Source organism: Eleutherodactylus coqui, chromosome 1, assembly GCF_035609145.1.
Source record: "Eleutherodactylus coqui strain aEleCoq1 chromosome 1, aEleCoq1.hap1, whole genome shotgun sequence".
Classification (NCBI taxonomy): Eukaryota; Metazoa; Chordata; class Amphibia; order Anura; family Eleutherodactylidae; genus Eleutherodactylus; species Eleutherodactylus coqui.
Genome location: NC_089837.1, coordinates 73,448,775 through 73,476,673, shown reverse-complemented (window position 1 = coordinate 73,476,673; position 27,899 = coordinate 73,448,775). Strand labels below are relative to the sequence as shown.

General features: G+C 45.5%; 1 protein-coding gene across 2 annotated transcripts in view; it reads right to left on the bottom strand.

The window, feature by feature from the left end:
• ROCK2 (Rho associated coiled-coil containing protein kinase 2) overlaps positions 1-27,899 on the bottom strand; it is a 147,590-nt gene that overhangs the window by 13,137 nt on the left and 106,554 nt on the right. For both annotated transcript variants that reach the window (XM_066597210.1, XM_066597220.1), the window contains exons 12-27: positions 26,511-26,559; positions 24,662-24,797; positions 21,722-21,813; positions 21,396-21,642; positions 21,175-21,281; positions 18,929-19,088; positions 13,911-14,071; positions 13,553-13,737; positions 12,667-12,736; positions 10,991-11,094; positions 9,397-9,583; positions 9,136-9,229; positions 8,795-8,889; positions 7,559-7,738; positions 7,255-7,423; positions 240-307 (exon numbers count right to left, since the gene is read on the bottom strand). In XM_066597210.1, coding sequence (XP_066453307.1) covers positions 240-307; positions 7,255-7,423; positions 7,559-7,738; positions 8,795-8,889; positions 9,136-9,229; positions 9,397-9,583; positions 10,991-11,094; positions 12,667-12,736; positions 13,553-13,737; positions 13,911-14,071; positions 18,929-19,088; positions 21,175-21,281; positions 21,396-21,642; positions 21,722-21,813; positions 24,662-24,797; positions 26,511-26,559 — 2,104 coding nt within the window. The remainder of the gene's footprint in view (positions 1-239; positions 308-7,254; positions 7,424-7,558; positions 7,739-8,794; positions 8,890-9,135; positions 9,230-9,396; positions 9,584-10,990; positions 11,095-12,666; positions 12,737-13,552; positions 13,738-13,910; positions 14,072-18,928; positions 19,089-21,174; positions 21,282-21,395; positions 21,643-21,721; positions 21,814-24,661; positions 24,798-26,510; positions 26,560-27,899) is intronic.

The following is a 27,899-nucleotide window of genomic DNA, read 5'->3' as shown; positions in this document are numbered from 1 at the left end:
TAATTCGCTGCATGCCGAACGTTTGTGACACTCGTGTGGCATGCAGCAAGTACACAATGACTTTGTGTACTTGTGCGGGCCACCGTTATCCATGCACTATTTTGGCGTGCATATGCGCGTAACATGGGCCAAGATAGAACATGCTGCAATCTTTATTGTGCGTGGATTTTGCGCCATATATGTGGCAGATTGGTATTTCGTGTAACAATATGTTCGCCTGAAGAAGCCAATACACTCACCTTTTTAATCCATCCAAACTTCTTAGTGTTCCGCACAGGAAGTGACAACCACCCCTCCAGCCTGGACTCTGTAGGGACGTGAAGAACACATATTACCCAGAGAACATCAGTCGCCTCAAACAATACTACAGATTTACAACCGAGCAGCGATGATCCAAAGCTACAAGCATTCAAGGCAAAGCAATCCTATAGTGAGTCTGTGACCCGATTCCGTAGAGTGTTCTCCCATTATTTCACCTGCTCAGAGTGGTTTCTATCGGTGATGAGGGATGCTACATGGACTAAATGTGAGAGGGTATATGGTGCTGTCCACGATATACACAGGACGGGAGCTCCATTCTACAAACGGCCAGTTATACTGATAAAATGTAATGCACGTTTAATGTCTGTAGGGCAGACTGGACTTCAGGTTTCATTAAATTTAAATTGCTTTTGGGGGAAATCAATGCAGATCACCATTATTACTGTAGATGTCAATGACGTAATTGGTATTAACAGAAGCTTCCTAAAAGGTAAAGGTCCAGCAGCGATTTGATATTTCTATCATGTGAGATTCTAGAGCATCCTCCTTAGCACTGTGCCATTCCTCTACTCCTCCTCCTCCTGAGCACTGTGCCCCTTAGGCTGTGATCATTAATTGTTGGCTCTTCTTGATAGTTAAATAATTACATACAGACGTCTATGTGTTCACCTTCAGCTGCTGTGAAGAGCGAACCAGAAATAATCACAGCCCAAGGGGGAGAGAGCTAAGGGGAGTGCTTCTATCCCTTCATTTCAGTGTCTCTGCACTCAGACCCCTACCAGTCAAAACTTTTAACCCTTTGCAATCCAATTTTGGAATCAGGGTTTCCTAGGGGGCTTTCTCTTTCTGCCATCATACAATGGTGCCATCTGCTGGCTACAGCCAGTACTGCAGTATGTGACATGCTGGAGAGGCCCCCGACAACGGTACGGCCGGTAATATACAGTAAGAATACCCTGCCGGACATCTTTCGACATCGGTAGCTGTACAGCCTTCAATCAAAATGTCTTCAGACGTCAGACAGTGGATTGGAAAGGGTTAACATGTTGCTAAAACATGTCAAAAGTTTCTGAAGGCTGCCTGTCCATGGGCGTTGCGATAGCCTGCAGCGGATCTCCGCTGCGGGAGCCACCGCCGGGGAGCAGGAACCACTTGACGGATCTCCGCGGTGAGCCTATCTGACAGATAGGCTCACAGCAGAAAATTGCGGCAATTCGCAGCATGCTGCGATTTGCCGACCGCGAGCGGAGAATCGCTATGATTCTCCGCTCGTGGACAGGGTGGCTGCGCTTTCTATAGCAACACTAAGAAAAGCCTTCCCCGCGGCCAGATTATCGCCACGGGGAACGCAATGCAAAAATGCCCATGGACAGGCGCCCAACAGTGCAGCTACTCTATAAAATGATTGCCACCTACTTGAGGTTTCTATAGAGGCGTGTAAAAAACCAAAACATCACATGCGCCATTCTGTATTTTGGTACTGAAAACTGTAAGTAAGGGTGACTTTACACCTGCGATCAGGGTTACGATTTCCTGCTCCTTTCGAGGGGCAGAAAAGGAAAACTCCATGACCGAATGGCTCCGCCTAAGGATGGAACCGAACAGCGCTGAACGGACCCTACTGACTATAATAGGGTTTGTCTGGCCGGAAGAAAAAGTGCTTCATGCAACGCTTTTTCTGCCAGATCTGCAGCAGAACCTCCAACCAGAGGGTCCAACACAGATGTGAGACCACCCTAAGCTGCATAAAACCTCTGTGAATGGTTGTAAATAATAGAAAAAAGCATGTTAAAATGTATGTTTTTTGCACGTCTCTGTATTTTCTTTTCATTATAATGCATATCTGAAAAAGCTTACATTTTAAGAGTTCCTTCCTCCCACTGATACATCAAGGAGACAATATATTATATATTCCGGGTGGGCAAAAAGCAGTGAAAAACTATGCATTGCAAAGGGTGAAATTTGCGGTGAAAATCCGCAGCATAAAATACTGTGGATGTGAAATCCACACCGCAGGTCAGTTCCACTGCGGATTCTGTGTATTGTTTACATACGGTGTGGATTACATCTGTGGCGCTCTCATCCACTTTGCTAGGAATGTAATATGCTGTGATTTTTTGCAGGCAAATCCGTTGCAGAAAATCCGCAGTATATCATCCCCATGTGGGCGTTGCAGTGTATTGTACACATACACAACATGAAGGGTGTGATCGCTTGATGATTCTGTATATCCTGTGGGTCAGTGGTAGACATATCCCTTATTTCACGGATTACTCTACAGCCATATAGTACATGCGGTCAGTAGTAGTCATGCCATGCCGGTCCCTGCAGTTATAGACTTGTGTGTCCAGGGGAACAAGTGTTAGACAGGTGCCAGTGACAACACGTTATGGGGGTCACACAGCGATGTCACCTTCGTTGTCATCGCTATCAGGATCTGTACAGACTCGTGCACGGGGTATTGCTTCTTCCTCTGAGTCCGTATCAGAACCAGAGTTGAAAAGCAAGCGAGTACGGGAGGGCTTAGTGCCAATGCTGACAGAAGTAGAGGAACGCTGGTAGGTGAATGACATGGACTCCGTAGTACGGGATTGAGTGATGTGAACTGGAAACCCGGCACAGAACCGGAAGGAAGAGTGCAGATGAGAAGGTAGGAAGAGATATTGTAAGTAAAGAAGGGAGAAAAACACGGTTATATCCAACAGGAACCAAATACATGAGAGCACGAACGTTCTGGGGAGGAGGCGGTCTAAGAGCAATTCTACACTTATTACATTAGAACCCTTAAAAAGGGGTATTCCCATCACCAGGATATGCCACACCAGTATGATCGGTGGGGGTCCCAGCTGTCGGCGGTGGGAAAACCTCTTTAATATAGTCTTCTCTTGGGTGAAACTTGGTCCAAGAAGAGATTTAGCGCTCTAGAGACCATTTGGGAATTGCTAACACTAATATACCAGATGATTTAGCATTGCATTGGTGACAAAACCTTCTAGCTCTTGGTAATGTAAAGACCCCTGCCTGTTCGATTTAAGGACGGATTACCACTTTCCATCAAATTCTTCACAGCCCATTTACTTTCAAAGCTATTTGGGGAGGTGTTTCACTTAAATGCAGGCATTGTGGGCCATTATTTTAGTAATTAACAAGTTAGCACCATTTGTCTTCTGCATCTTCTACATATCAAAGTCTATAGACACTGCAGTCCGCATCTCAACAGGAGATCCATTTGTGATACTGGACGGACAGTTTAGGGTACTTTTACATGGGACGACTATGGCGCCTGTGCTTTTACATAGGAGTGATAGTCATTCAGTGAATGGAGGCGGCGCGGGCCAGAGATCTCTCCCGGCGGCCTGCCTGCATTCACTGCGAACAGGCAGTTATTCAAAGATGAACGACTGCCTGTTTACACGGAGCAAGGACTCGCTCACTGGTAGTTTCAGTAAGCTGAAATGAAGTGACCAGCGACTACTGATTGATTTCTTGCTCAGCAACCTGATGGGCTCCGCGTTTCTACAGGGCCACCATTGCTTAAAGGGGTTGTCCCGCGCCGAAACGGGTTTTTTTTTTTTTTTCAATAGCCCCCCCCCCCCCCCCCCCGTTCGGTGCGAGACAAACCCGATGCAGGGGTTGAAAAAAAAACCCGGATAGTACTTACCCGAATCCCCGCGCTCCGGTGACTTCTTACTTACCTTGTGAAGATGGCCGCCGGGATCTTCACCCTCGGTGGACCGCAGGTCTTCTGTGCGGTCCACTGCCGATTCCAGCCTCCTGATTGGCTGGAATCGGCACACAAGACGGGGCGGAGCTACGAGGAGCGGCTCTCCAGCACGAGCAGCCCCATTCAACACGGAGAAGACCGGACTGCGCAAGCGCGTCTAATCGGGCGATTAGACGCTGAAAATTAGACGGCACCATGGAGACGGGGACGCTAGCAACGGAACAGGTAAGTGAATAACTTCTGTATGGCTCATATTTAATGCACGATGTACATTACAAAGTGCATTAATATGGCCATACAGAAGTGCTGAACCCCACTTGCTTTCGCGGGACAACCCCTTTAAGGTTGTTCGTTTGAGCTGTTTTCAGCTGATATAATTTTCCCTCTGCTCTCTCCTCTCCTGCACAATCTTATCAGCTAATATATGTTGTGGTCATAGACCAGCTGATAAAAGTGCAGGAGAGGAGAGATAAGGGCTGGGATATCGTGCGAATAATCGTTAGATCGACTGATTTGCACAATAACTACTATGCGTAAATGCATGCAGGGATAAATCGTTAGATCATCGCTTATTGCATCTTTCATGCGGACCCAGAAATCACTGATCGCCTGCTGCAAATCTTTTTGTATAAACAGTTGTGGCAACGATTTGAAGAATAGAAAGCAGTAGCAGGAGGGGTAACCAGAGGTGCGGGTATCATTCAATGAATGATCGAAACTACCCAATTATTGTTCAGTGTAAATGTGTGCCAAGAGAACGATGTACAATCGCTACCTCATCGCCGGCTGCATGCTTGTTCCAATTATGCCGTCCTGTAAAAGAGTCCTAAGCCGCCAGTCCAGCCTTACTGACGGATCTCCAACTGAGACTAGACTGCAGTTTCTATATACACCTACATGTAGAAGCTGCAGTAGATAAATGGTGCTAGATTTTAAATTAAACCCTACTGCAAAAATGATAGCCTGCCCAAAATACATGCATTTAAGTGAAAAAAATCCCCCTCCTCTCAAAAGGTGTCCAGAGCTTTTATAGGCTATGTCTACCTTTACAAACTATTTCTTTATTCTCTCAATGGATATAAAATGGAAAATTAAATAGCTCTTCAAAAGTAATTAATAAACATTTCCCATCGTTTTGGTTTGGCTGTTACAAATTAATTAGTGTAATCCTGCAATCTCGTACACTTTTCTGTCTTCAACTGCTGGCTAACATACCAAACGCACTGTATATAAAGCATACATTAGGGGACGAAGGAAAAAGTATGGGACTGCAAGATTACTGCATTACTACGGAGACGCATAGTCTGCATAGGAGCTGTGGAAACAATACGATAGGAAAGATGCTTCATTTTTTACTTTACTTTCATTGGAACGAAACATCATTTGGCTGCGACGGTGGACATAGGCTTAACACAACATGGTAAAATTAAAATAATCCCTATCATATACAAAGATTGTCCCTTTATACAAGGAGCATTGGACCTTTTCTTAATCATAAGCCCCACCAGGAAAGGGAGATATGCCGACAGACATGGAAAGCCTTTATAATATACACATTACTATGACCACCTCCTACTTTCGACAATGGCAATGTGGTGTAGCCCATGAAGGATGTGACGTGTCTTCGGCTAGCTTGGTGGGTATATAAGGAGTATCACCAAAGAGTTTTAGTGGGTAAATGTCATCAATAGCAGGTCGGCAGGGATCTGCCATTCGGGACCCCTGTTAATCAGCTGATAAGAAGATGCTATGGAAAGCCAGAATTCTCAGAGCACCATCCATTCAGCAGTGGCCAGGTATGGTAGCACAGGTATCCATATTAGTTGGCCGTCAGAGGTCCCAAGTGGCAGACTGCTGCCAATCTCCTATTGATGGTTTTCACATCAATATACAGCTTTAGAGATGAATTACACGGCCGTAGGCATCTTTACATGCGCCCGCCGGCACAGTAAAAACATGTGAATGGGCGCACAAATCATTTGTGCTCCCATTCAGACGGCCCTGGCCCGGCGCATATACACCGAAGTGGCAATGGCGTTGGGAAGGGGGAAGATAGTTTAGCTCTGCTAAACTGTGTCTCCCTCTTCCCTACCCCTCTCTCAGCAAGGAGAGGAGGCAGGACGGGGCGGGAGCTAGTGTGCTAAGCTTCCGCCTCCTCTCTGCCCCTTGTCGCAGTCAGCGATTGGAGGGGGCGGAGCTTAGCTCCATCCCCTACCATTGCAAACAGCCGGCTAGGGGCGAAGAGTCACACTGCTAAACTCCATCCCACCTCCCTTCTTGGGCAGCTGTCATAGGCTCCCATAGGAGTCTATGCAGCCGCTGCCAGTGTAAAAGTGCCCAGCTGAAATGCACTATCTTGCCCTGCTGGGCTCTTTTATGCTGCAGAAATACGCCCATGTGCATTGATGCATTGTAAACCAATGCATTAGAGGGGCAGCGTATATCGGCCGGGTGTGAAAACCCAGCTGGTATATGCCCGTGTGAATCCAGCCTTAGTCCACCAAAAAAAGGAGATATCTGTACTAAAAGCGATCTAACATGATTTGATGAATTTATTTAAAAGGGTTGTCCCAAGACTTAAACTCATCCAGAGGCCAGGGCATTACGTATCTGATCAGTGGGGGGGGGGGGGGGGGGGGCAAATATTGGGTCCCGTTATCAGAGATGAACGAAGCAGCGACCAAGCATGTGCACTGCATTTACTACTATGGGATGGCCGGAAATAACTGAGCGCTGTACTCTGCTGCTCTTCAAGAGTCCATAGAGATGAATGGACTGGCAGCGCACATGCTTGCCAGTCGTTTCATTCATATGGGGTGGCATGGAATCAAAGTTCTCTTGATCGGTTGGATCCCTATCAATCAGACACTTATCCCTTCTCCTGTGCACAGGGGAAAAGTTTATATCTTAGGACATCACCTGCAAAGATGTTGTCGGGGACTTTCAATTAACCTTACTGATGAGTAAGCACCTCGTATTCACACAGTATCTTTAATTTCCATCCATATGAATGCATTGATTATCCAGTGTGTGCGACTCAATGCTACTGTAGCATTAAGACTTGATAGTTACAGCTATCGGCAGAGCTGTACTAAAGTCATTGGTAAATATTGAGGTCTGTGTGAATTTACCATTGAGCGTATATCAAGAGGTATTAGCAAGTCATGCTACCTGACTTATCACAGGACTGTGTGCGCCAGGAATGATCACATAGTGCAGGTCAAAGGGGTCTTCTCCAAGACGGTAACTTAAAAGACCAAGGGCATTACCTGGGTATCCATCATCATTGTCCGTGTCACCGTGCCCACTGCCGATACTTGTGCTATCCATGCCTATGTGAATGGTTTGCAGCTGTGACCGCAGTTGCTCAATGTCGCTGTCTTTGCTGTCTAGCGCCATCTGAAGCTCAATTCGAACCTGACTCTCTTCTGCAATTTGCTGTGAAGAAAATAAAATAACTTTAAAATGGGCAACAACATTTATGTAGACAGATCCGCCCTTCCTGCCCAGTGTACAACCGGTCAGAAACTTCAGTATTAGTCTAAGAACTCTAGTTTTCACGTGTCTCCTTACCGCCTGCATCTCATTCATCTCTTTCTGGTACTTGACAACAAGGTGTGAAAGTTTTTCCCTCTCAGATTTCAAGTCTAATTGCAGCTTCCTATTCTCCTTCTCCTTCCTGCGCACATCGGCGTCGGGTCCGCCCTTGGTGGGAATTTTCCTGTTCATGATCTCGGCTAGCTTGTTCACAGCCTATAAAAGAGTTAAGAAAAAAATCAGGACCCTGCATATGAGAATGGAACATAGAGGATTTAAAGAAGCTACATGAGGCTGCGAGGTATTTGCGCACCAGCAGCAAGCATTGTCTGTATGGGTACATATGGGAGGAAGCACAAGATTATAAATGTGATCCTGGTACGACCCCGTAAGCATAAGTTGAACCTTATCCACCGGATAGGGAATAACTTGCTGATCTCGACAACTGCGGTCCCATGTCCCTCTCTGCCTGTCATTGCGGGGTTGCTTAACCCACTTCCCCATAGTGACGACAGAATGAATAAATTGTTGGCCAAGCATATGTGGCCTCTGCTACATTCAAGTCAACGGGGCTGAGGAAAGTGTCCAAGAGCTAGACTCTCAGCTAGTCCCATTGAAAACAAATACAGCAACCAGTGCTCCATTCAGTCTCCTCCTCACTGTGAGGATGCAGTACACTCACAGTCAGGAGTATGGGGGACATCAGACCCCCAGTGGGGGGGGGGGGGGGGGCTCAGAGGTCGGAGCCCCACCGATCGGCAAGTTAGCCCCTATCCTGCGAATAACTTGCGATACTGATAAAAACTCTTTACCAGATCAATGCTAGTGACACTTTTGATCTTATTAATATCCTTAAACACGATGGAGCCCGTATGGTGGCACAAGGAGTCCCGTTCTACTATATACTATTGGGTAACAGGGAGTTTGCACACTGCAAGTACAGATCTATTTCCCGTAGAAATAATGTTCAGCTGTATCATCCAAAGGCCATGTCACTTTTTCTTGGATTCGCACAGAAAACAAACTCCTCTATTTGAAAATATAGAGGTTCAGTGATGGCCCCGTGCACTTCTGTGGGTGCCTTATTACAGCTCTGTGCAAAGAAAAGCCATAATAAACCCATGTGAAGAAGGCCTAAAGCTGTTGGCAGAACACATTTCTTTCAGGTGCAACTGAAGGATTAAGTCACCTCAACCTGTATGACGCCATCACCCATACTGTCCAGTAAGCTATGAGACCAGCAGGGCCCCAGGGGTTGGTCAGTAACGTTACCTGCGTCTTCAAGGTTCTCTCAGTTAGCAGTTGCTTCTCAAACTGTGACTTAAGTATCACGATGGTGGTTCCTTCTTCCTTCAGATACTGAATTTCTGTAGATGAAAGACATCATAAGAATGAGAAGGTTAAGATACATACAGTAGATGCCTATTTTTTAGATATGGTGTAAATGAGTAATCTCATTAGGGAAGGGGGGCCTAGTGAGTATGAGATGAGCGAATGACTTCTCTTGATTCACAAGTCTATACAAAACAATGAGAGCGCTGACTTCATCATCCCATTAAATCAACTCTAATAGTAAGCTGCTTTCATCCCCCTTGAATATAAGGACAACTCACGTTCTTGGGTATCTTTGAGTTTGTTGTTCAGATCTTCCTTCTCATTAGCCAAATTAGCCACATCTGTAGTTAGCGTCTTGTTCGCTTCCTCGAGCTAAATGAGAAAGATGCACACATTAGCAGACGTTAAAGTAATAAACTTACCTGGAAAGGACTCTACAAATACATTGTGACCCATTTAATAAACCCAGGATCCCAGAATTGGACAGTTGTATCTACAAGCTTACTAAGACCACTATTGACTCATCCCCATCTACGTACTGAACTAATGGTGGCATATTTCTCTGCAAGCTCTTGTTTATGACGAGCCATCATCTCCTTGATCTCTAGCTCCTTCATGATCTTCTCCTTCTCCAGGTCAGAGTACTGCTCTTCAGCAATGGAGCGTGCCAGCTGTTCAGAGTCCGCCTTGGTCAGTGTGATCTCCAGCTGAGCAGCCAGAGAGTCCCTAGAAAGAGAAGGAAAGAAAAAAAAACACTCTTTTTTAGTGATCTAGTGATTTAGTTTTTGCAACTTCAGGATAAGGAAAGTGCAAACTGGTTTTGTCAGTGGTGCCCGCAATAAAGTATTGCAGTATATGGTATTAGTGATTAAACTATCACAAGTTTAAAAAAAAAGTTAAAATTTGGGAATTTTTAACATATTATTGTAAAAAAAATAAACGATAATTTAAAAAAAACACAAAAAAACAACCTTTTCTCGTATTTATAATTAAAAATTAGAGATGAGCCAATGTACTCGCTAAGGCACATTACTCGTGCGAGTAGTGCCTTAGCCGAGTATCTCCCCGCTCGTCTCTAAAGATTCGGGGGCCGGCGGGGAGGAATGGAGGGGAGATCTCTCTCTCCCTCTTCCCCCCCCCCCCCCCCCGCAACTCACCTGTCACCCGCGCCGGCCCCCGAATCTTTAGAGACGAGCGGGGAGATACTCGGCTAAGGCACTACTCGCTCGAGTACTGTGCCTTAGTGAGTAAACTCGCTCATCTCTATTAAAAAGTCTTTAAAAAAAAAAACTCTAAACATTTGGTATTGCCATGTCCGTCTGATCTCTAAAATAGTGCATTATTTATCCCGTACGGCGAGTATCATCAGACAGAAAAATACACGCAGGTCTGCAGCGCATCTGCAGTAGATCAGTGAGCAAGCTGTCCCTAGCACAAAGCGCACCATGTAAGCGAAAGGGTGCAAACGAATGAGACTTCAGTTGGTGATGTCAAACTTTTTCTTATGAAATCAGAGGCTCTGGCCGGCCACATCACACAGAACCAAAGCACTTGCTGGTATTGGGACCGCCCTTGGGGCGATTGCCAGCTCAACAGCCTATCTGAATAAACCTAATTTTCGTGGTAGTGAAAAGGGTATGAAGAACAAGAAAAGTGCTAGCAGTGATTGGGGGACATAGCTTTGATGACAAACTCCCTTAATATAGAAATAAAACATAACTTAATGGCCATCCAATAGTGAGTAATGCAATGTGCAGACTAATAGTAATAAAGCTCACTAATATTGCCTAGTCTCACCCTAGCAATTTGGAGCACTTACCCTAAAAAGGGCGACCCTGACCTCCAATCTGCTCCTGCAAGTCCCTATGTAGCTTTTTCTAGCTGTAAAAGGAAGGAAATGATATAGTGGAGAAATGGGAAGGAGGTATAGGACCAGGGAGAGGTAACCATTCCCTCCACGCTAGATACCATGGAGATCTGGTTTTGTCACCCAATAGCCATATCCTAGGTTGTTAATCACAGAAGTTACATATATCAGTCGTCATAAGCAGGGTGTATTGGAAGAGTTCAACCTGTGGGAATGGTTAACTTAATCTAAGTTTTATACCTCTAGTCGCTGATCTGTTAACTCACCTCTCGTCCTGGAGCTCCTGAACTTTCTGCTGCATCTCCTTATAAAGTTTCCCTTGATCTTCACACTCTTCCTTCAGTTCGCGCACCTGGGTCTTGTATAAGGTCTACACATGCAATCGATAGAATCAGTAGTTAGCATCATAAATAGGCAATATATGGAGAGATCTGTATTTGCATGCTCATAGATGAAGAGATGGATAAGGCTAACGAGGCAGCTGCTATTCTGCTTTTTTTCAAAATATGATATTTAAAGGGTTTATCCATGCAGGGGCCCCTGGGGTACCGGTGTTGGAGCGGAAGCGCTGCTCCTACCTCTGTGTGGTGTCGGACACTGGTAATTGCAAGCGCAGCTCCACTGAAATCAATGGGAGCCATACTTGCAGTTAGTAGCGCCGACAGCTACACTACAATTGAATGGCTGTGATTGGTTAATCGAGTGCCAGCTTTCATTGGCTGACGCCAGGGAGAGATCCATGTATAAGGAAAGAAACATCATTCACCTTTTAAATATCCTGCCACTCTGGTTGGGAAGCTCCTGCAGCGATCATGTGTGTTGTTCATTGTTTATGTGGCCATTGCAGTCAATCACTAGCCTCAGCGTTGATGTTTGCATGTATGGCAGTGACTGCTGAGGCCAGGGATTGATTGCACAGATCATGTTAATGATGGACAGCACACTTGACTGATGCAGGAGTTTCTGACGCTGGAGTATTGGGACATTTTAAAGGCGATTTATAGTTTTTTCTCTTATATACATGTTTTGTTTTTTTCAGTAGTTTTAAAGAACAAAAGCCTATATACTACCAGACAGCATCCATTCAATAGCACTACACTGATCAGTACATATCCCTCCTCCGTCATCACCGGGATCCGGCACTCCAGCCTGCCGTTATTCCAGTGTCTGTTGTGAAAGTGGACGTCACCGGAAGAAGTCAGGCTGCAGTGGTATCAGCTGTTAACAACAGACACCAGGACTACAGTGGGGCTGCAACGCTGGATCCCGGCAGCGGAGCAGGGTAAACTACCACCTTCCACAACTGCATTGTGGGGCAGCAATGACAGCACTGTAGAAGCTATGGTCACTAGGAGGTAAATGACCAGGATTTATGTCTGATAGTGGTTACTGAAGCGTGCACAGCTCCTGTGCCATGTGCCATCTGCCAGGCATGCCATAGCCCTACTGCGTCCAGAACATTACAATTAGGACGTAATAATACATACTATTTTTGGAGGGGTTTTCCAGACTATTTTTATTGATGACCTAGGTTAGCAACAGTGGATCGGCTGGGGGTCTGCGGCTCGGAACCCAACTGATCAGCTGTTCGGGCATCCAATGTCACCGGCTCAACACACAAGGTACAGAGGAGAAGCAGATAACACCAACTTGTGTAGTGGTTGGCGCTGGTAATAGCAGGCATAGCTGCCGTTAAAATCAATGAGAGCAACACCTGCAATTACCTGCGCCACCCACTTCATAGGGGTCAAAGCAATCTGTTTCCACTTCATTCTGCGTGTTTTGCCAGTGACGGCAGATACCCAAGCAGCTGATCGGTAGCGGTCTCAAGCAGCGAGCCCCAGCTGATCAACTATTAATGAGCCAAGGATAAATCCTCAATCAAAATAGTCTGCAAAACTCCTCTAATGTCATTTCTGTTTTGGAGGATCTATAGCCTTACCGAGAAATACTGCTCAGCTTCCAGCTGGTCTTGAAGTTCTTTCATCTGACCATCTGCATCTTGGCGTTCTCTGCAGAAAACAAGACATGGTAGTGACTTAACAAGGGAATTCTACTTTTGGTAACAAATCCTTTTCTTATGAGATGTTCAATGCAACGGCCTCTGTTCTTAAGATGTGACCGCCCCGACAAATGTCCCTTTCATGTCACATGCAGACAATGCTGACTATGAGAGCCGTGTTTGAGGTGACCCGATGTACCTCTTATCTAGTAGGAGGAATAGATCTGATAAATACATATTAAATCCGGTTCAGTATGTTAAAAAGGGTCATCTGGGGATTCGATTTTCTTAGTGGAACGCACATTCGGAGCCGCCACTTCCAGTTGCGTTCTGGCAAAAGGTCATGTGTTATCGCGGCTTCCACGGTAATGTTGTAGGAGGGCGATGGGCTGTCGACTCATTAAAATAATTAGGTAAGGCCCTCTTTCTACCACTGCATAGGCTAGAGTATTATATTAAAGCGATCCTCCCATCAAAATCTAAAAGGAGGAGTTCTTGAAAATGGGCTGGAAATGGACAGATCTGTGGCAGAATGCTGCAAATGGAAAGCCAACGGCAATATTACTTCTTTCCCCCCTTCCAGTCCAGGGTCAAATTTTGTCCGGCACCAAAGGGTCATTTTAAAGCCTTAATCTAACCGGTCAAACGTACCAGGCTGAATGATTGGCGTGCGGCATGAAGAGTTTTACCTAGTAGTTCTGTATGTAAGGAAGCGATGGGAGGAGGAACAGTCATAACCAACATCAGATCACAGCCATACAACACATAACAAACTGCTCCCAACACGGCAGCTTTATGGAATCAAGCGGATAGACGGCCCTCTTACTTGCGCAGTTCGCTGTTCTGTTTCTCCAGGCTCGCTCTGATGTCGGTCAGATGGTTGATCTCCTGCTTCAGCTGTTTCTCGGACATCTTAAGACTGTTCACCTGCTGAAGCTGCATCTTTAAGTCATTCTGGGTCAGGCTGCGCTTCTGTGTCTCTTGCTCAGTTTTTAAGGTAAGGTTTTTAACCTAAGGCAAATAAAAAAAGGCAAAAGTGAAACGTTAATAGAATACACTTAGGAGAACCTGAAACAAAGTCATCATTTTACATTGTTTCCAAAAAAATAAAAACCCGCAATATCACCTATACCCCCTTTCCTACAGGCCCTTTGTAAATGGAACTGTACAGCAGGTAAACTTACATCCTCCAGGAGTTTATCCTTCAGAGACTCCAGCTCATTAATCCTCTGCTTGGCTTGTTTGAGGTCGCAGTCCAGCATGGAGCATTGCTTCTCCACCTCCAGCAAGTTGTTCTCTAGTCTCTGCTTGGACAACCTCTCCTCTTGCAGCTTCCTCTCCATGTCTACGGGTTACAGAAAATCTCCGGTTATCACATTTAGCTAATTACTATAAAGAACAGTTCAACAACCCCAATACTGTAATAGTCAGATGGTGCAAATGTAGAGTAGACAGCGTTAAGATTCAGCAGTGACTGGGATGTATCTGGCATACTTTACGTCTGTCTAGCCTAACTTTTTATCACCTATTAGCAGACTTCGTTTATGTCAAAGCCTGTGCCAAAATTCGTCCCAATTGTTGGTGCATAAGGTCACATTTCGTGACACCCCTTTCCAATAAAAGAATGCCCCTTTGTCAAACAAGCCGTAAAAAATATGTAAAACACATAGAAGGGAAATTCATAAGCCTTCTCACTCCAGGTCTTGACGTAAAGAAGGTCTCAAAATTGAGACCAAAAATGTACGCCACATTGGACCTGGTGCACAGAGAAGCCGAGATGCACCTGAAATCCGCAGTGAATTTGTAGCACAATCCGTATGTAACACACACAGATTTTGTTTTAGAGTTTGCAGCAAGATTGGCAGTGGGAAAATTCTTAGACGTTTCGAATTACCTTTGTAGTCCCCTGTCCATTGTGATTTGCCCCAAAAAAGTGAAAAATGAGGGAACTGGTAAATGCACCAGAACACATTCAGTCACCAGTCCGTGCGCCAAAATACACGGACACAGTACAGTCACATGCATTGGCAAGTCTAATTTCTCATCTGGGAGACAGCTGAGAATAGAACGTGGCATGTGTTTTGTCACGTGGACCTTGGATGGATCCATATGAAAATCATCCATGTGCATAGCTTCTGGCTATAATGGAGCCGTGTGTTGTCCGTGCAATTACACAAGACAGCACATAGCGCCAAAATATGCTGGTGTGCACCTGTCCGAAGGGTATAATCAGATGATGGATATTGGCAGCCGAAATCCAATGCCATCTCTCTGATTTCTGCTGTAGATTTGCAGCTTGAGATGCCATAGATAATCACATGAATTTAGCCCTATTCGATAGGGCTAATCTGCTGTGCGTGCGGTCGCCCACCGTGGTGCCCAAGAAAAGTCATGGCAATTCTGTTTTGTTTTGTTTTTTTAAAATAAAGCAGGGATTGTAAATTCATGGGCATATGAACTACAGCAGAGCGTCCCATCGAGGTCAATAGGAGGTAATATGTGGATTTCAGGGCGGATTACATGTCAGAATCCGTGTGAACAAAACCTAAGGGCTATATATAATCTAATTTTACCATTTTTTGGTTTAGACCTCTCACCCCCAACTTTATCATTCAGGTACAGTTCAAGAAAGAGGACAAAAATTGTAATAAACTGCGATACGGGCTAATTAAAATATTTGGCAATTAAATGGCAATTTAAACTAGGCAAAAATCTGGGGGGAAAACCCCTGAATTCCATGTGAATGGCCGGCAGACTGGCGACTGCATGGCTCTTATTTATAGATGCCAGGCCTGTGGCTGCAGACTGTGGTCTGTGTTTACTTTGGCTCAGGAATAGTTAGACCTTTGTCTCTCAGATCCACAGTGTGTGGGGTCGAGTCCCGGCAGAGACGCCCAGAATGAGCCCTATGTGTAGCATGCAGGAGGAATCTAGCCTTGACTTCATTTGACCTCTTGCAGTCCCCGGGAGACTGAAGCTAGCTGAGATTCCTGTGGCTGTGCTTTAAGTTGACTAGCAATGGCATGCTGTGCGTCACAGGTATGGCATTACAACCATTCCCCTATAATACCATCTTTCAAGGACAGCTATGTAACCCTTACCTGTCTGGATAGAGCTAAACTGCTGAAAAGTACCAGGAGCAGCAGATACAGCAATGCATAATGTTACACAAAGACAACACAGACTACATCAAGAAATTAAACGGGAAGCTCTGAGTGTCACCATCACATCACAAGCTATTCCAAAATCCAACCTTTTCTTACTGTAGATGCATCAAAAACTATTACTGTTGCGATGATCCATTCTTAGCTTGATTACTGCAACTCACTACTGATCCATCACCCCTTCACTAAACTGTCCCTGTCCAATCCATCCTGAATGCAGCAGCCAGGATCAGCTTTGTGTTCAGCCGCTACACTGAGGCTTCCTACCCCTGTGCCAGTCACTCCCCTCATGCCTCCAATCCCTTCCCTCATGCCTCCACCCCCTGTGCCAGTCACCTCCCTCATGCCTCCACCCCCTATGCCAGTCACTCCCCTCATGCCTCCACCCCCTGTGCCAGTCACTGCCCTCATGCCTCCACCCCTTGTGCCGGCCACTGCCCTCATGCCTCCACCCCTTGTGCCAGTCACTCCCCTCATGCCTCCAATCCCTCCCCTCATGCCTCCACCCCCTGTGCCAGTCACTCCCCTCATGCCTCCAATCCCTTCCCTCATGCCTCCACCCCCTGTGCCAGTCACTCCCCTCATGCCTCCACCCCCTGTGCCAGTCACTCCCATCATGCCTCCACCCCCTGTGTCAGTCACTCCCCTCATGCCTCCAATCCCTTCCCTCATGCCTCCACCCCCTGTGCCAGTCACTCCCCTCATGCCTCCACCCCCTGTGCCAGTCACTCGCCTCATGCCTCCACCCCCTGTGCCAGTCACTCCCCTCATGCCTCCACCCCCTGTGCCAGTCACTCCCCTCATACCTCCACCTCCTGTGCCAGTCACTCCCCTCATGCCTCCACCTCCTGTGCCAGTCACTCCCCTCATGCCTCCACCTCCTGTGCCAGTCACTCCCCTCATGCCTCCACACCCTGTGCCAGTCACTCCCCTCATGCCTCCACACCCTGTGCCAGTCACTCCCCTCAGGTCTCCACACCCTGTGCCAGTCACTCCCCTCAGGTCTCCACACCCTGTGCCAGTCACTCCCCTCATGTCCACCCCCCCCCCCCCCGTGCCAGTCACTCCCCTTATGCCCATCCACTACAGACTACAATAAAGACTCATCACCCTCATCCATAAAGCTCTCCACAGTGCTGTACAACCTTATATCTCCTCCCTCATCCCTGTCTAACACCTGTGTTATTAATACTGCTAACGACTTTACACTATCTTCTTAATCAGAACCTTACAATCCCATATTCAAGACTTTTCCCCAGCTGCACCAATTCTCTGGAATGCACTACTCCAGCCAATTAGGTTAATTCCCAAAACCCACAATTTTAAGCATGCTTTACAAACATCTCTCTCTTTAGGGAGGCCAACCACCTTGTTTAATCTAATTCTTCTCCCTCTACGACTCTTCTACACTCCCCCTCAAAACCCCACTCCTTCTACACGCAATATCCTCTACACCTCTAACATCTTAATGAAAAAAGTTAGCAGCTTAACAAAAAAAAAAAAAACACAACTGATAAAAGCTATATTTTGAGGCTACAGTTCCTATGCAGAGCTATGTGTCTCCATGGTAACAGACAACAAAGCAACCCTGTATAGCCTGATTTTGCTGTGATATTCACTGCCATTTGTCCCTCACTACTTTCAGATATACTTTTGATAGGTTATCAGGAAGCTGGAGGCCAATGAGTGTCGTTATGACTGAAGGATCAGAATACACAGGGTTTGGTTGTATATTGTTACCATGGAGACACACAAATCTGATTTTTCATTTAGACACTTAAGTTCATAACTTCATTTTTTTTAAAATTTTACCATAGATGCATTGGAACAAAGAAAAAAATTGGTTGTGATGGTTAGGACAACATGTGAACCCAGGGTGGTGAGGACCCAGCAATCATGGTGCACATTGGCACCAATGACAAAGTTAGAGGTAAGTGGAAAATCCTTAAAAACAATTTCAGGGTATTTGGCCGTAAGCTTAGGGTCAAGGTCTCCAATAGTAGTATTTTCTGAAATACTACCTGTACCACACTAGAAAGGTAGCAGGAGATTAGGGAGGTGAAGAAGTGGCTCCAGAGTTGATGTAGGAAGGAGGGGTTCGGGTTCCTGCAGAACTGGGCTGACTTTGCTGTCAGCTACAGGCTCTACTGTAGGGACGGGCTGCATCTTAATGGGGAGGGTGCAGCTGTGCTAGAAGGTCGGAGGAATGTTTAAACTAGGGACTGGGGGGTGTTAATCTGGGGTCTGGAAAAGGTGTGTGTGTGTGTGGGAGGGAGTGTTTAAACTGGGGAGTGTGGAAAGAGGGGGGGGGTGTTTAAACTAGGGACTTGGGGTTGCAGGGTTACAGTCTGTTCAGAAGGGATCGTAAAAACCAGAAAAGGGGTCAGTACTGGTACCGATCCTTTTTCATATATTAACAACGCTATTGAGGGATTCTATAGTAAATTATCTGCAGATGATATAGAACTATGTGACTTAATTAAAACAAGAGAGGACAGTATACGGTTGCAAATGGATCTGGGTAAATTGGGGGATTGGGCAGAAAAGTGTCAGGCGATGGTTTTACACATAAACAATCATCGCTCAGTGAATGGAGACGGAGCGGATCGGGGATCATTCTGGCCCACTTGCCTCCATTCATAGCACACAGGCAGTCAATTGATAGAGGACAGGTCAATCCATCCTTCAGTCGTCTGCATGCAGGAACTGAAGGACAAGCTAACGATTTTACACATGCATTTACACTGAACGATAATCATTTAGTTTCTCGATGGATGCGGGAATCTTAACAATCTATTGGCCGGTGTGAAAGGGACCGTACTTCAATCCACTGCAGCGCCACCACAGGGACAATACAGTATTACACAGTGCCTATTAAATGCATTGGCTGTGTGTGTAATGCATGGGCGGGCCAAGTCCGCCAGAGAGACTATTTGCCATTATTTATGGAGGTAATGACTGAGGTCCCATCTTCTGTGAACTGAGAATGCTCTACCAGGGTTTTACTACATCAGACCGGTCCTATAAAGAGGTCCTACCTTTCATGGCTTCCGACTTGGTCTCTTCAATAGACTGATAGATTTTGTTCTTGTCAGCCAGGCGTGCCTTGGTAGTTTTATGTTCCGCTTCCTCCTTCTCCACGCTCTGCTGCAGAGATTTCAGCTTGTACGTCATGTCGATCTCCAGGTTGTTCTTTTCCTACAATACGAATTGGTACGCGGTTATGTTACCGTGTAATGCATAGCAGGAGACATCACCTTTCCATCATCATACTATTGCTTCACAGCACAAATACTGAGGCAACTGCAAATATAGCAATTGCAGCCATACTGCATATTCAGAAGTGATGGCCGAATCTGTGGTCAGATCACAATTTGACCACATCATGTGACTATGCCATTATAAGGAAAAAATTGAAGTCAACCAGCTTCATAAGCCAGCGGCTGCACCTTCTACAACTCTGGGGGACTCTATGCTTAAAAAAAAAGGATAACTGCGGATATCAAGAAAAGAGGTAAAAAAATAAAGCTAACCCTAAAAAAGATTTACTACTGCTCTCTGGGGTCCATTCCTAATTCTTCAATGCATGACCCTCTTTTTTTATTCCCCTCTACTCTACATAAATCATCTATCCCATAGATATCGCTGACCCAATTGACAGCTGATTACTGCAAGATACAGCAACTATCTTCTGATTGGACGTTGTAACTAGAGGGCGGATTTACCATGGATTTTCTGTGCTGACCCTCCATACGGAAACTTTGCAGCATTAATAATAAGCAGTAAAGTGGATGACAGTTTAAAAATCTCATCCGCACGATGCGGAAAAAATCCACTGGGAAAGTGGACATGTGGTGCTGAATTTATATCCACAGCATGTCCATTTTAAGCCCTGGATTTTCTGTGCCCTCTCTTCAAATGAGGGGGTGAATTCTGCTTCAAATTACATGTCAAAATCTGCACCAAATGGTGTGGAATTTCCACTGCGTATCTGCTGCGGACATTTCACAGCAAACCCGCCCTGTCTGGACGTACCCTACAAGTATGCTTACAAGGGCTGGATTTGCTGTGGATTTTCTATTTAGGCAAACTCTGCAGCTAATGTTGCAGATATTTTGCATGGTCTACTGCAGATTTAGGTCCCTTGCACATGGGCGGAAATTCTGCGGCAGGATATCCTGCACAATTTTTGCCCGTAGCCGCTGCCATAAGATTGCAATAGAAAACGCAACGCAACCCTAGGCAGACAGCCGCGATTTGCCGGCGTGAAATCACACCAATCACGGCATGCTCTATTTCTGTGCGGGGCGGCTCTTCTCTGCGCATGTGCCGGCAGCCGGCGCATAGCAGAGATGGGAGACGCCGGGAGCGGGTAAGCCTCAGGCCTTTGCAGGGGCACGGGACTGCTTCCCGTCATGAGAATTCTCGCAGCAGGATCCGACTTGGCCGTCTGCAGGCGGCCTGTGTATTTTCTGTGCAGATTTCAGCCTCTACATTTAGCGCCCAAGTTTTCTGCACCAAATCTGCGGCTAAAATTGAAGTGCGGTGGATTTTAAGTCCACACTGCAGGTCAATTTCCACTCTGATTTACTATGAACTTTCTGCAGCATGTGCACAGCTTTTTAAAATATCAACCACATTGCTGCTTCTATAAAAATGTTGCGGATTTTCCCTGTGGAAAAGCTGCAGAAAATCTGCCCCGTGTGAACGTGGCCTAAGGCCTCATGTCCACTTGCGAATTCTAATTTAAAATCCGCAGCGTTTTTCCTGCACGCGGATCCGTGCCCCAAAGGGATGCATTAGACACCCGCAGGTAGTTAAATACCTGCGGATGTCATTTTTCCCTGCAGACGTGGATCCGCATGCAGGAAAAAATCCGGACCATGCTCCATTTGGTGCGGGTCTCCCGCAGGCTTCTATTGAAGCCTATGGAAGCCGTCCTAAAATCAGAATATACTCACCTGCTGCGGGTCGTGTGTGTCATCCCTTCTTCCCGGCCGGATCTTCTTGCTTCGGCCCAGCGGATGTGCCCGGCGCATGTGCGCGGCACGCAGCCAGCGTGCCGAGCACATCCGCCGGGCCGAAGAAAGAAGATCCAGCCGGGAAGAAGGGAAGACATGCACGGACCGCTGCAGGTGAGTATATTCTATTTTCAGCGCTGATGTCCGCGGGGCAGGAGGGACCCGCTGCGGATTCTCCATGGAGATTCCGTAGCGGGCCTGATTTTCACCGTGGACATGAGGCCTAAAGGGTGTTATCCAGTATTTGTAGCACAGCTACTGACCTTCTCCAGGGCAGCCAGTCTCTCTTGCAGTTGCCTCTTGTCAGAGTCCGCACGTGTAATGAGGTCCTTTCCTTTCTTTACGTCATCTTCTAATGCCGATATCCGGCCTGCAGACAGAACAGAACATGCATTGGAAGGGTGAAAACACCCAATAACATATGTGCTGAATGCATTCTATATAATGCAAGACATACAACACTAAGGGAAGGGGACCGCTGTACCTTGAAGGTCACTAATGACCTCGGAGCCCTGCGATCGGTCCCTCTTTTCAGACTCCAGGGCTGACTGCAGGTTGATGTAGTCCTTCTCTAACTTTAGCTTGGCATTCTCCAGCATACAAGTCTTATCCTGCAGCTCTCGGTTGTTGGTTTCCAGCTGCTGGATCTGTTTGGACAGCTCATTTTGAGTCTTCCGCATCCGGGCTGCTGTGTCCGACTCTGTACGTAGAAGAGCGTTGGCTTCATCCAGCTACAGGGGGAACATAAATCAGAAAGATCAAGGGCCTGCCCACCTGAACGCAAGAAGCTGAGCACCGATTATTACTGACTTGTCTTTGGAGCTGGTTCATTTTCTCATTGGAGATCTGGGAGTTTTGGTTTCTTCTCTTTAAGTCTTCAAGTTGATCTTTCAGACTGTTCACTGAACAAAAACACAATTGAATGACTGGTTGGTTTGTTTTTTATGTGGCTACTCAGCCAAGTTGCCCAAACTTCCTGAAACTTCCCATAGACATGCAAGCGTAGCCAGTCAAAGGTTGCTTGGTCAGCTGCTATCACCTCTGATCCCCCATTAACATGCATGCTCATTACTAGAGAGAAGTGGGGGAGGACAGCTTAGGAAGACTTTAGCAGTCCATCTATTACAGATAAAGGTCCTTTTACATTAGAAGGCATGTCGCACATGGCAGTCAGCGATTAACGAGATCAGTGCTTGCCTGCTTGCCCTTCGGACGGGCTAACTCAGGACCGTTCTTGCCCGGACATGGAGCCATGTAAAAGGCCCTTAAGTCTTGTTCACGCATGCGTCAGAGGTTCCATTTAGACGTGGTGGTCAGCAAAATGCTGAACACCACGTCCAAAACCCAACAGACCCCTGATAGTCAAATGAGGTTCGTCATACAATGGGGATCCATTACTGTCATCCCTTTCATTGTTCTGCTCTTACAAAAGAAGTGTAAAACGTGATGTAAATGAGGCCTAAATGGCTGCTTTGTGGTATCACATGTCTGGCGTCAATATATCAGGGGTTGTCTGAGATGAGCCCACCACTTCAGCCCTTCAATGCTACAGGACATAAGTTGACGTCCTGAGCGCATGGTAGTTAACGCAACAGGACATAAAAGGTACATGATGTGGAGGGCACAGGCTTAGAAGCGAGCCCATGCCAACCCGCAGTGAAAGCCGGCCATGACTGACAGCCGGCCCCCCATTGTTAACCTCGTCTATGTGCAAAAACCTTTAAAAAAAATAAAAATACAGAATTTTGGTGCAATTGTAACAACCCACAGAGGAACATTATCATGAATTTATCATGTCATTTATGCTGTATGATTAGGGCCAGCCTCAAACAGATGTATGCATAATACGTTGTGCAAGTCACACGGCGTTTAACCACTATGGAGCCAGCGGTGACCCGTCCTATCGCAGCGTAGGGCAGCAATATTGTACATGACAGCGCATCTCACGCACACTGTCAGGTCATTAAATTTCCTGCACTGCTGCTTCGCAACAATGTATATACACACTGCCCATATGTAATGTAATTAATTAATGCGAATTAACGCGTATTGCATGCGTATAATACAGGGTAATCTTACATCCATGTAAGCCTGGCCTAACGCTGTTAAATAAAGAAAAACACCACCACAATCCCAGCAGAATGTATAAAATCCAGATTATTGAATGAATGCAGACGAAAATTAAAAAAGTTGTGTACTTATGGCCAAGATGGGCCGTGTCTTCCTCCAGAGGGGGTGTGTGTGTGTGTGAGGGGGGGGGGGGGGGGGGGGTAAATAGGCTGAATTGGATGAACATGTGTCTTTTTTCGTACCATATAATGTACTGAAAAACTTGTAAAAAATTCTAAGCCGAGAGAAATGGGAAAAAAACGACATTCCACCATCTACGACGCACAAAATGACCCGATAACTTTATTCTATGGGTGAGTACGATTACTATGATACCAAATTAATGTAGTTTTTTTTTTTTTTTGCGCTACTACTTTAAATTTTTTTTAAGATATTTAATTTATTTTAATTATTTTGTGTCCATTTTCTGCGCACAATAACTTTTTCATTTTTCTGTCGCCATAGTTATGTGAGGGCTCATTTTGTGCGGTACGTCCTGTCATTTCCGTTGGTACCATTTTCTCATACAATTGGCTTTTTGATCGCTTTTTATTACATTTTTTCTCGGAGATAGGGTGACCAAAAAAGTGCATTTCGGGCGTTGTTTATTTTTTTTTTTCGGACCACGTTCACCGTGCGGGGTAAATACTACATTAGTTTGATAGATTGGACTTTTACTGATGCAGCGATAACAAAGACGTATTTTTGGTTTATTATTTTTATTTTTCTATTGCATATATGGCAAAAGGTTTTGTTGTTTTTTTTTTAACTTTTATTACTTTTTTTTAATATTTACTAAAACTTTATTGATCTTATTTTTACACTTTCTTTTAGTCCTCCTAGAGGACCACAACCTGCGATCGCTCCTGCAGTATGACGTAATGCTATAGCATTACGTCATACTGCTTTTTGACAGGCAGTCTATCAAGCCACCCCATGGGGATGGCTTGATAGGCAGTCTGCTGAGGCAGCCCTGGGGCCTTTCAGAAGGCCCCTGGCTGCCATGACACCTGCACAGCTCCCCCGATCTAACCGCGAGGTCAGAATTGACAGCGGCATTTAAAGTGTTAATAGCCGTGATCGGCCGAACGGCTATTGCCCGCGGGTGTCAGCTGTAATAAATAGATGACGCCCGCGCTGTATAAAGGGAGATAGCGGCGCTATCTCCCTCCATACATGTCCTGCAACAGCAGAACGTAAAAACACTATAGGGCCATCACTAAGGGGTTAATATAACCAGTGAACCTATCATAGTACGGGGATTTAGGGCTCATTCAAATCAGCGTTACAGCTTTCTGTCCCCATTACGTTTTTGGAGCAGAGAGACGGAAGTAAAACTAAACTGTTCCATTTTTTTAATCCATTGACTTCAATAGGGTTTTTAAAAAATGGAAAGGTTTTTTTTTTTAAACACAACAATTAGCGCTGCAAACTGTGCTATTCCTTTATTAAAGGACAGAAACCTAACAGAGCAAAAGCAAATGGAAACCTCATTGAAATCAATGGGAAACAGAACTGTCTAATTCCGTTTTAATTCCACCTCTCTACTCTAAAAAGGGAATAGAGATGGAACCCTGAAGAGAAGCTGAACGCCGGTGTGAACGCGCCCTTCCAGGTTTGACACATGCTGAGATCACTAACCTTCATTTTCTAGGCTGCGCTTCTTCTCTGCGTCATTCTCGGTTTTTCTTTGGTACTCGGCGTTCTTGTGCTGTAGCAGAGCTTTCTCGCGCTCCAGCTGCCGGCTGGTGGACTCCAGGTTTTTCCGAGAATTGATCTACATGAGATATATTAATGGTATACGTTATTATCCATTACAACGTAACAGGATTTTCACTCCATATTTAAAAGGGGTGTCTTTTTTTTGGCCAGTTGCTGTTGGCTGTCATGCATTACTATACGTAAGCTGCAATGTACAGGGGACGGTATACAGTGTAGACGATGTAGAGGTGTGGCTGTAAAACAAGATTGGGGAGCGGATTAATTCTGTACGTATTTTTTAAACGTTCAGCAACCGTAGCACTAAGGCTGGTTCACATGGGACAACTAATGTCCAAATAGTCGCTCGGTAGAGCAAAAGTAAGCGAAAGCTGTTCAGTGTAACCACGGCCGCCAACCAGGTGATGAGCGGAAATTTGTTCACTAGTCACCTTGATCCAAGTTCAACTAAAAAATGTTGCTGGTTGATTGTTATCTGATATAAACAGGTAATCATTATCTTTGAACGCTCAGCCAGCAACTTTGCATGCAGGTGTGCACTTGCCCCACATGCGCCTCTCAAGAAAAACGATGGCTTCCCGCTTAAACATTTTGCCCCTTAACTTAATTCTCATTGGTTCCCGAAAATACATAAATACGCACGAGTGACCGTTGACTAAACAGTCCGCACTGGTCTTGTTATGTGTGTTCAGTGGATTCAACCTCCAATGAGCATGCACCAGGCAAGGGTCGAAACTTCAAATACGCACCCGCCAAAGAACCTCACACCTCCTAACGAGCTGACAAATTGTATTTTGGTCCATGTAAATTCTCCCAACAATTCGTTCAGCGATCGCAAATTTGAGTAAATTAACAAAATCGCTTTGTGTAAAAGCACAGTCATTCCTACGCTTTAGCGACTATTCAGATGAGCGTTGTGCCATGTAAGACCACCCTTAGTAGAATAGGATTCAGTGCCTAACACCTCTAGTATAATTTAGCAGGTTTTGACTAGAGATGAGTGAGTATACTCGCTGAGGCACATTACTCGAGCGAGTAGTGCCTTAGCCGAGTATCTCCCCGCTCGTCTCTAAAGATTCGGGGGCCGGCAGGGAGCGGTGGGGGAGAGCGGGGCGGAACGGAGGGGAGATCTCTCTCTCCTTCTCTCCCCCTGCTCCCCACCGCAACTCACCTGTCACCCGCGCCGGCCCCCGAATCTTTAGAGACGAGCGGGGAGATACTTGGCTAAGGCACTACTCGCTCGAGTAATGTGCCTTAGCGAGTATACTCGCTCATCTCTAGCTTTGACAAACATCCTGGGAAGGAGTTTTAATTGGACATCTTGCTTCAAAGCAATGGGGTTCCAAGTGTATGAAGAAACCCTTATGCAGGATTGTTGATACGCACTAAGAAAAACACTATCTGAGGGAAGGAAAAAGAAAAGAGCCACCGATCTCCAGAATTAAGGGGCTATAATGCTAATAAAACACAGGGACCCCATCACTTTTTCAGAACTCTCCTGCTAGTTTGTCAGATAAAATCAGCCCTTGTCATGTCAAGGACACACAAGTGCATGGCTGATTACATTAGGAACTGTGTGCTGCAACTACTAAAGGCCCATTTACACTCAACAATCCTGGCTCAAAAAATCGCTCAAAGCCAGATCATTCCATGTAAAAGCACCCAACGACTCAAAACCTGGCAGAAGATCAGGACAGTGCAGGATGAATTGTGATTTGGTTTGCAATCAGGATCAGGAAGGACGCTAGGTGTCAGGTGAAAGGAATATTACCTGTTCATCAAGTTCCTTCATTGTCTTTTCCAGGCGGGAATTTACAGACCTAAGAACCAGCAAAATATTTATAGGTTACTACATAAAACTTGCAAAATACCGAGAAAAACCACTCAAAGTAAATTTACAGTATTCTGTAGATATTTTGTATTAATGCTGCTGAGACCCAACACGCTGACTTTGAACATCGGACTTTCCTTCCAACGACTGATTTAAAGTCTCCACAACTCATCACAACCAAAAACTTTTTTCTTGAGCAGCCAACACGTTATATAAAAGGATCATTTACTACTTAGTCAAAATAGTATAAAATGTTAACACAACATCTGTTTTAAAAGGGTTTCCAAGACTACACAATCGATGACCTATCCTCCAGTAGTTGATCAGTGCGGTCTGCTGTTTGGGTTCCCTGCCAATCAGCTGTTGCAATGCTCATGTGAGCGCCATGGCCTCTTATCAGGTAAGTGACATCGCGTACATTTATCACATGGCCTGAGAGCAGCCTAATCTGATTCAAGTGAATGGGACTGAGCTGCAATACCAGGCACAGCCACTATACAATTTATGGCGCTGTTCATGACATGGATTGAAATAACAGAAAAGCGCACCCGATTGCCGCTGTCACTTTAATCAGCTGACGGCAAGGAATGGAGGTCCACTGCCAGTCTACTACTGTTGACCTATTCTGAGGATATTATACTGTAGTGCCGGCAAACCACTTTAAAGCAACAGTAAATCTGGAAATAAGTAGTAGAAGTCAATCAGCAGATCTATTTGCCCCCATTGATTGTTGGTCTTCAGGATTTTCTGCACATTCTTGCAAAAGTCTTGTAGGAATCTTGAAGAGCACCAGCTGATCTCCCCCGATTTCACCAGGTTAGTGGTTGAGGAGGCGGAGCTTTGTGTCCTACTGCAGGTAAAGCAGAGGTGAAGGCTCCTGCTTCAGTCAGCGGTACTACAGCCGGACACAAGACAGTGAGAAGGATGGAGGAAATGGCAGATCTCCTGGAACTCCAAGACTTTTTATATATATTTTTATATATTTCTAAAGCCATCATCACACAGGGGGAGCAGGATATCGGGGCGAGAATTGCCTATTTTTATAGGCCTTATAATACCAAATATGTCTATTATTTTATATATGAAAAGGCTTATATTTAATAAAATTTATTTATTGCCAAAAAAAATAATAATTTGTGAGTTTGGTTTTTTTCAGCTGTCTTCATAAAAAAAAATTTGCATTTCTATTTTTCTATTAGCCCACCACCACCACCCCCCTAAACTTTTTGTTTAGTTCTATAGGGGAGGGGGGTGGGTTTAAATTATAATATACCAGCATATATCTCTATGCCAATTCCATTAGCCTGTGAACAAGCCATCTGTGTGTAC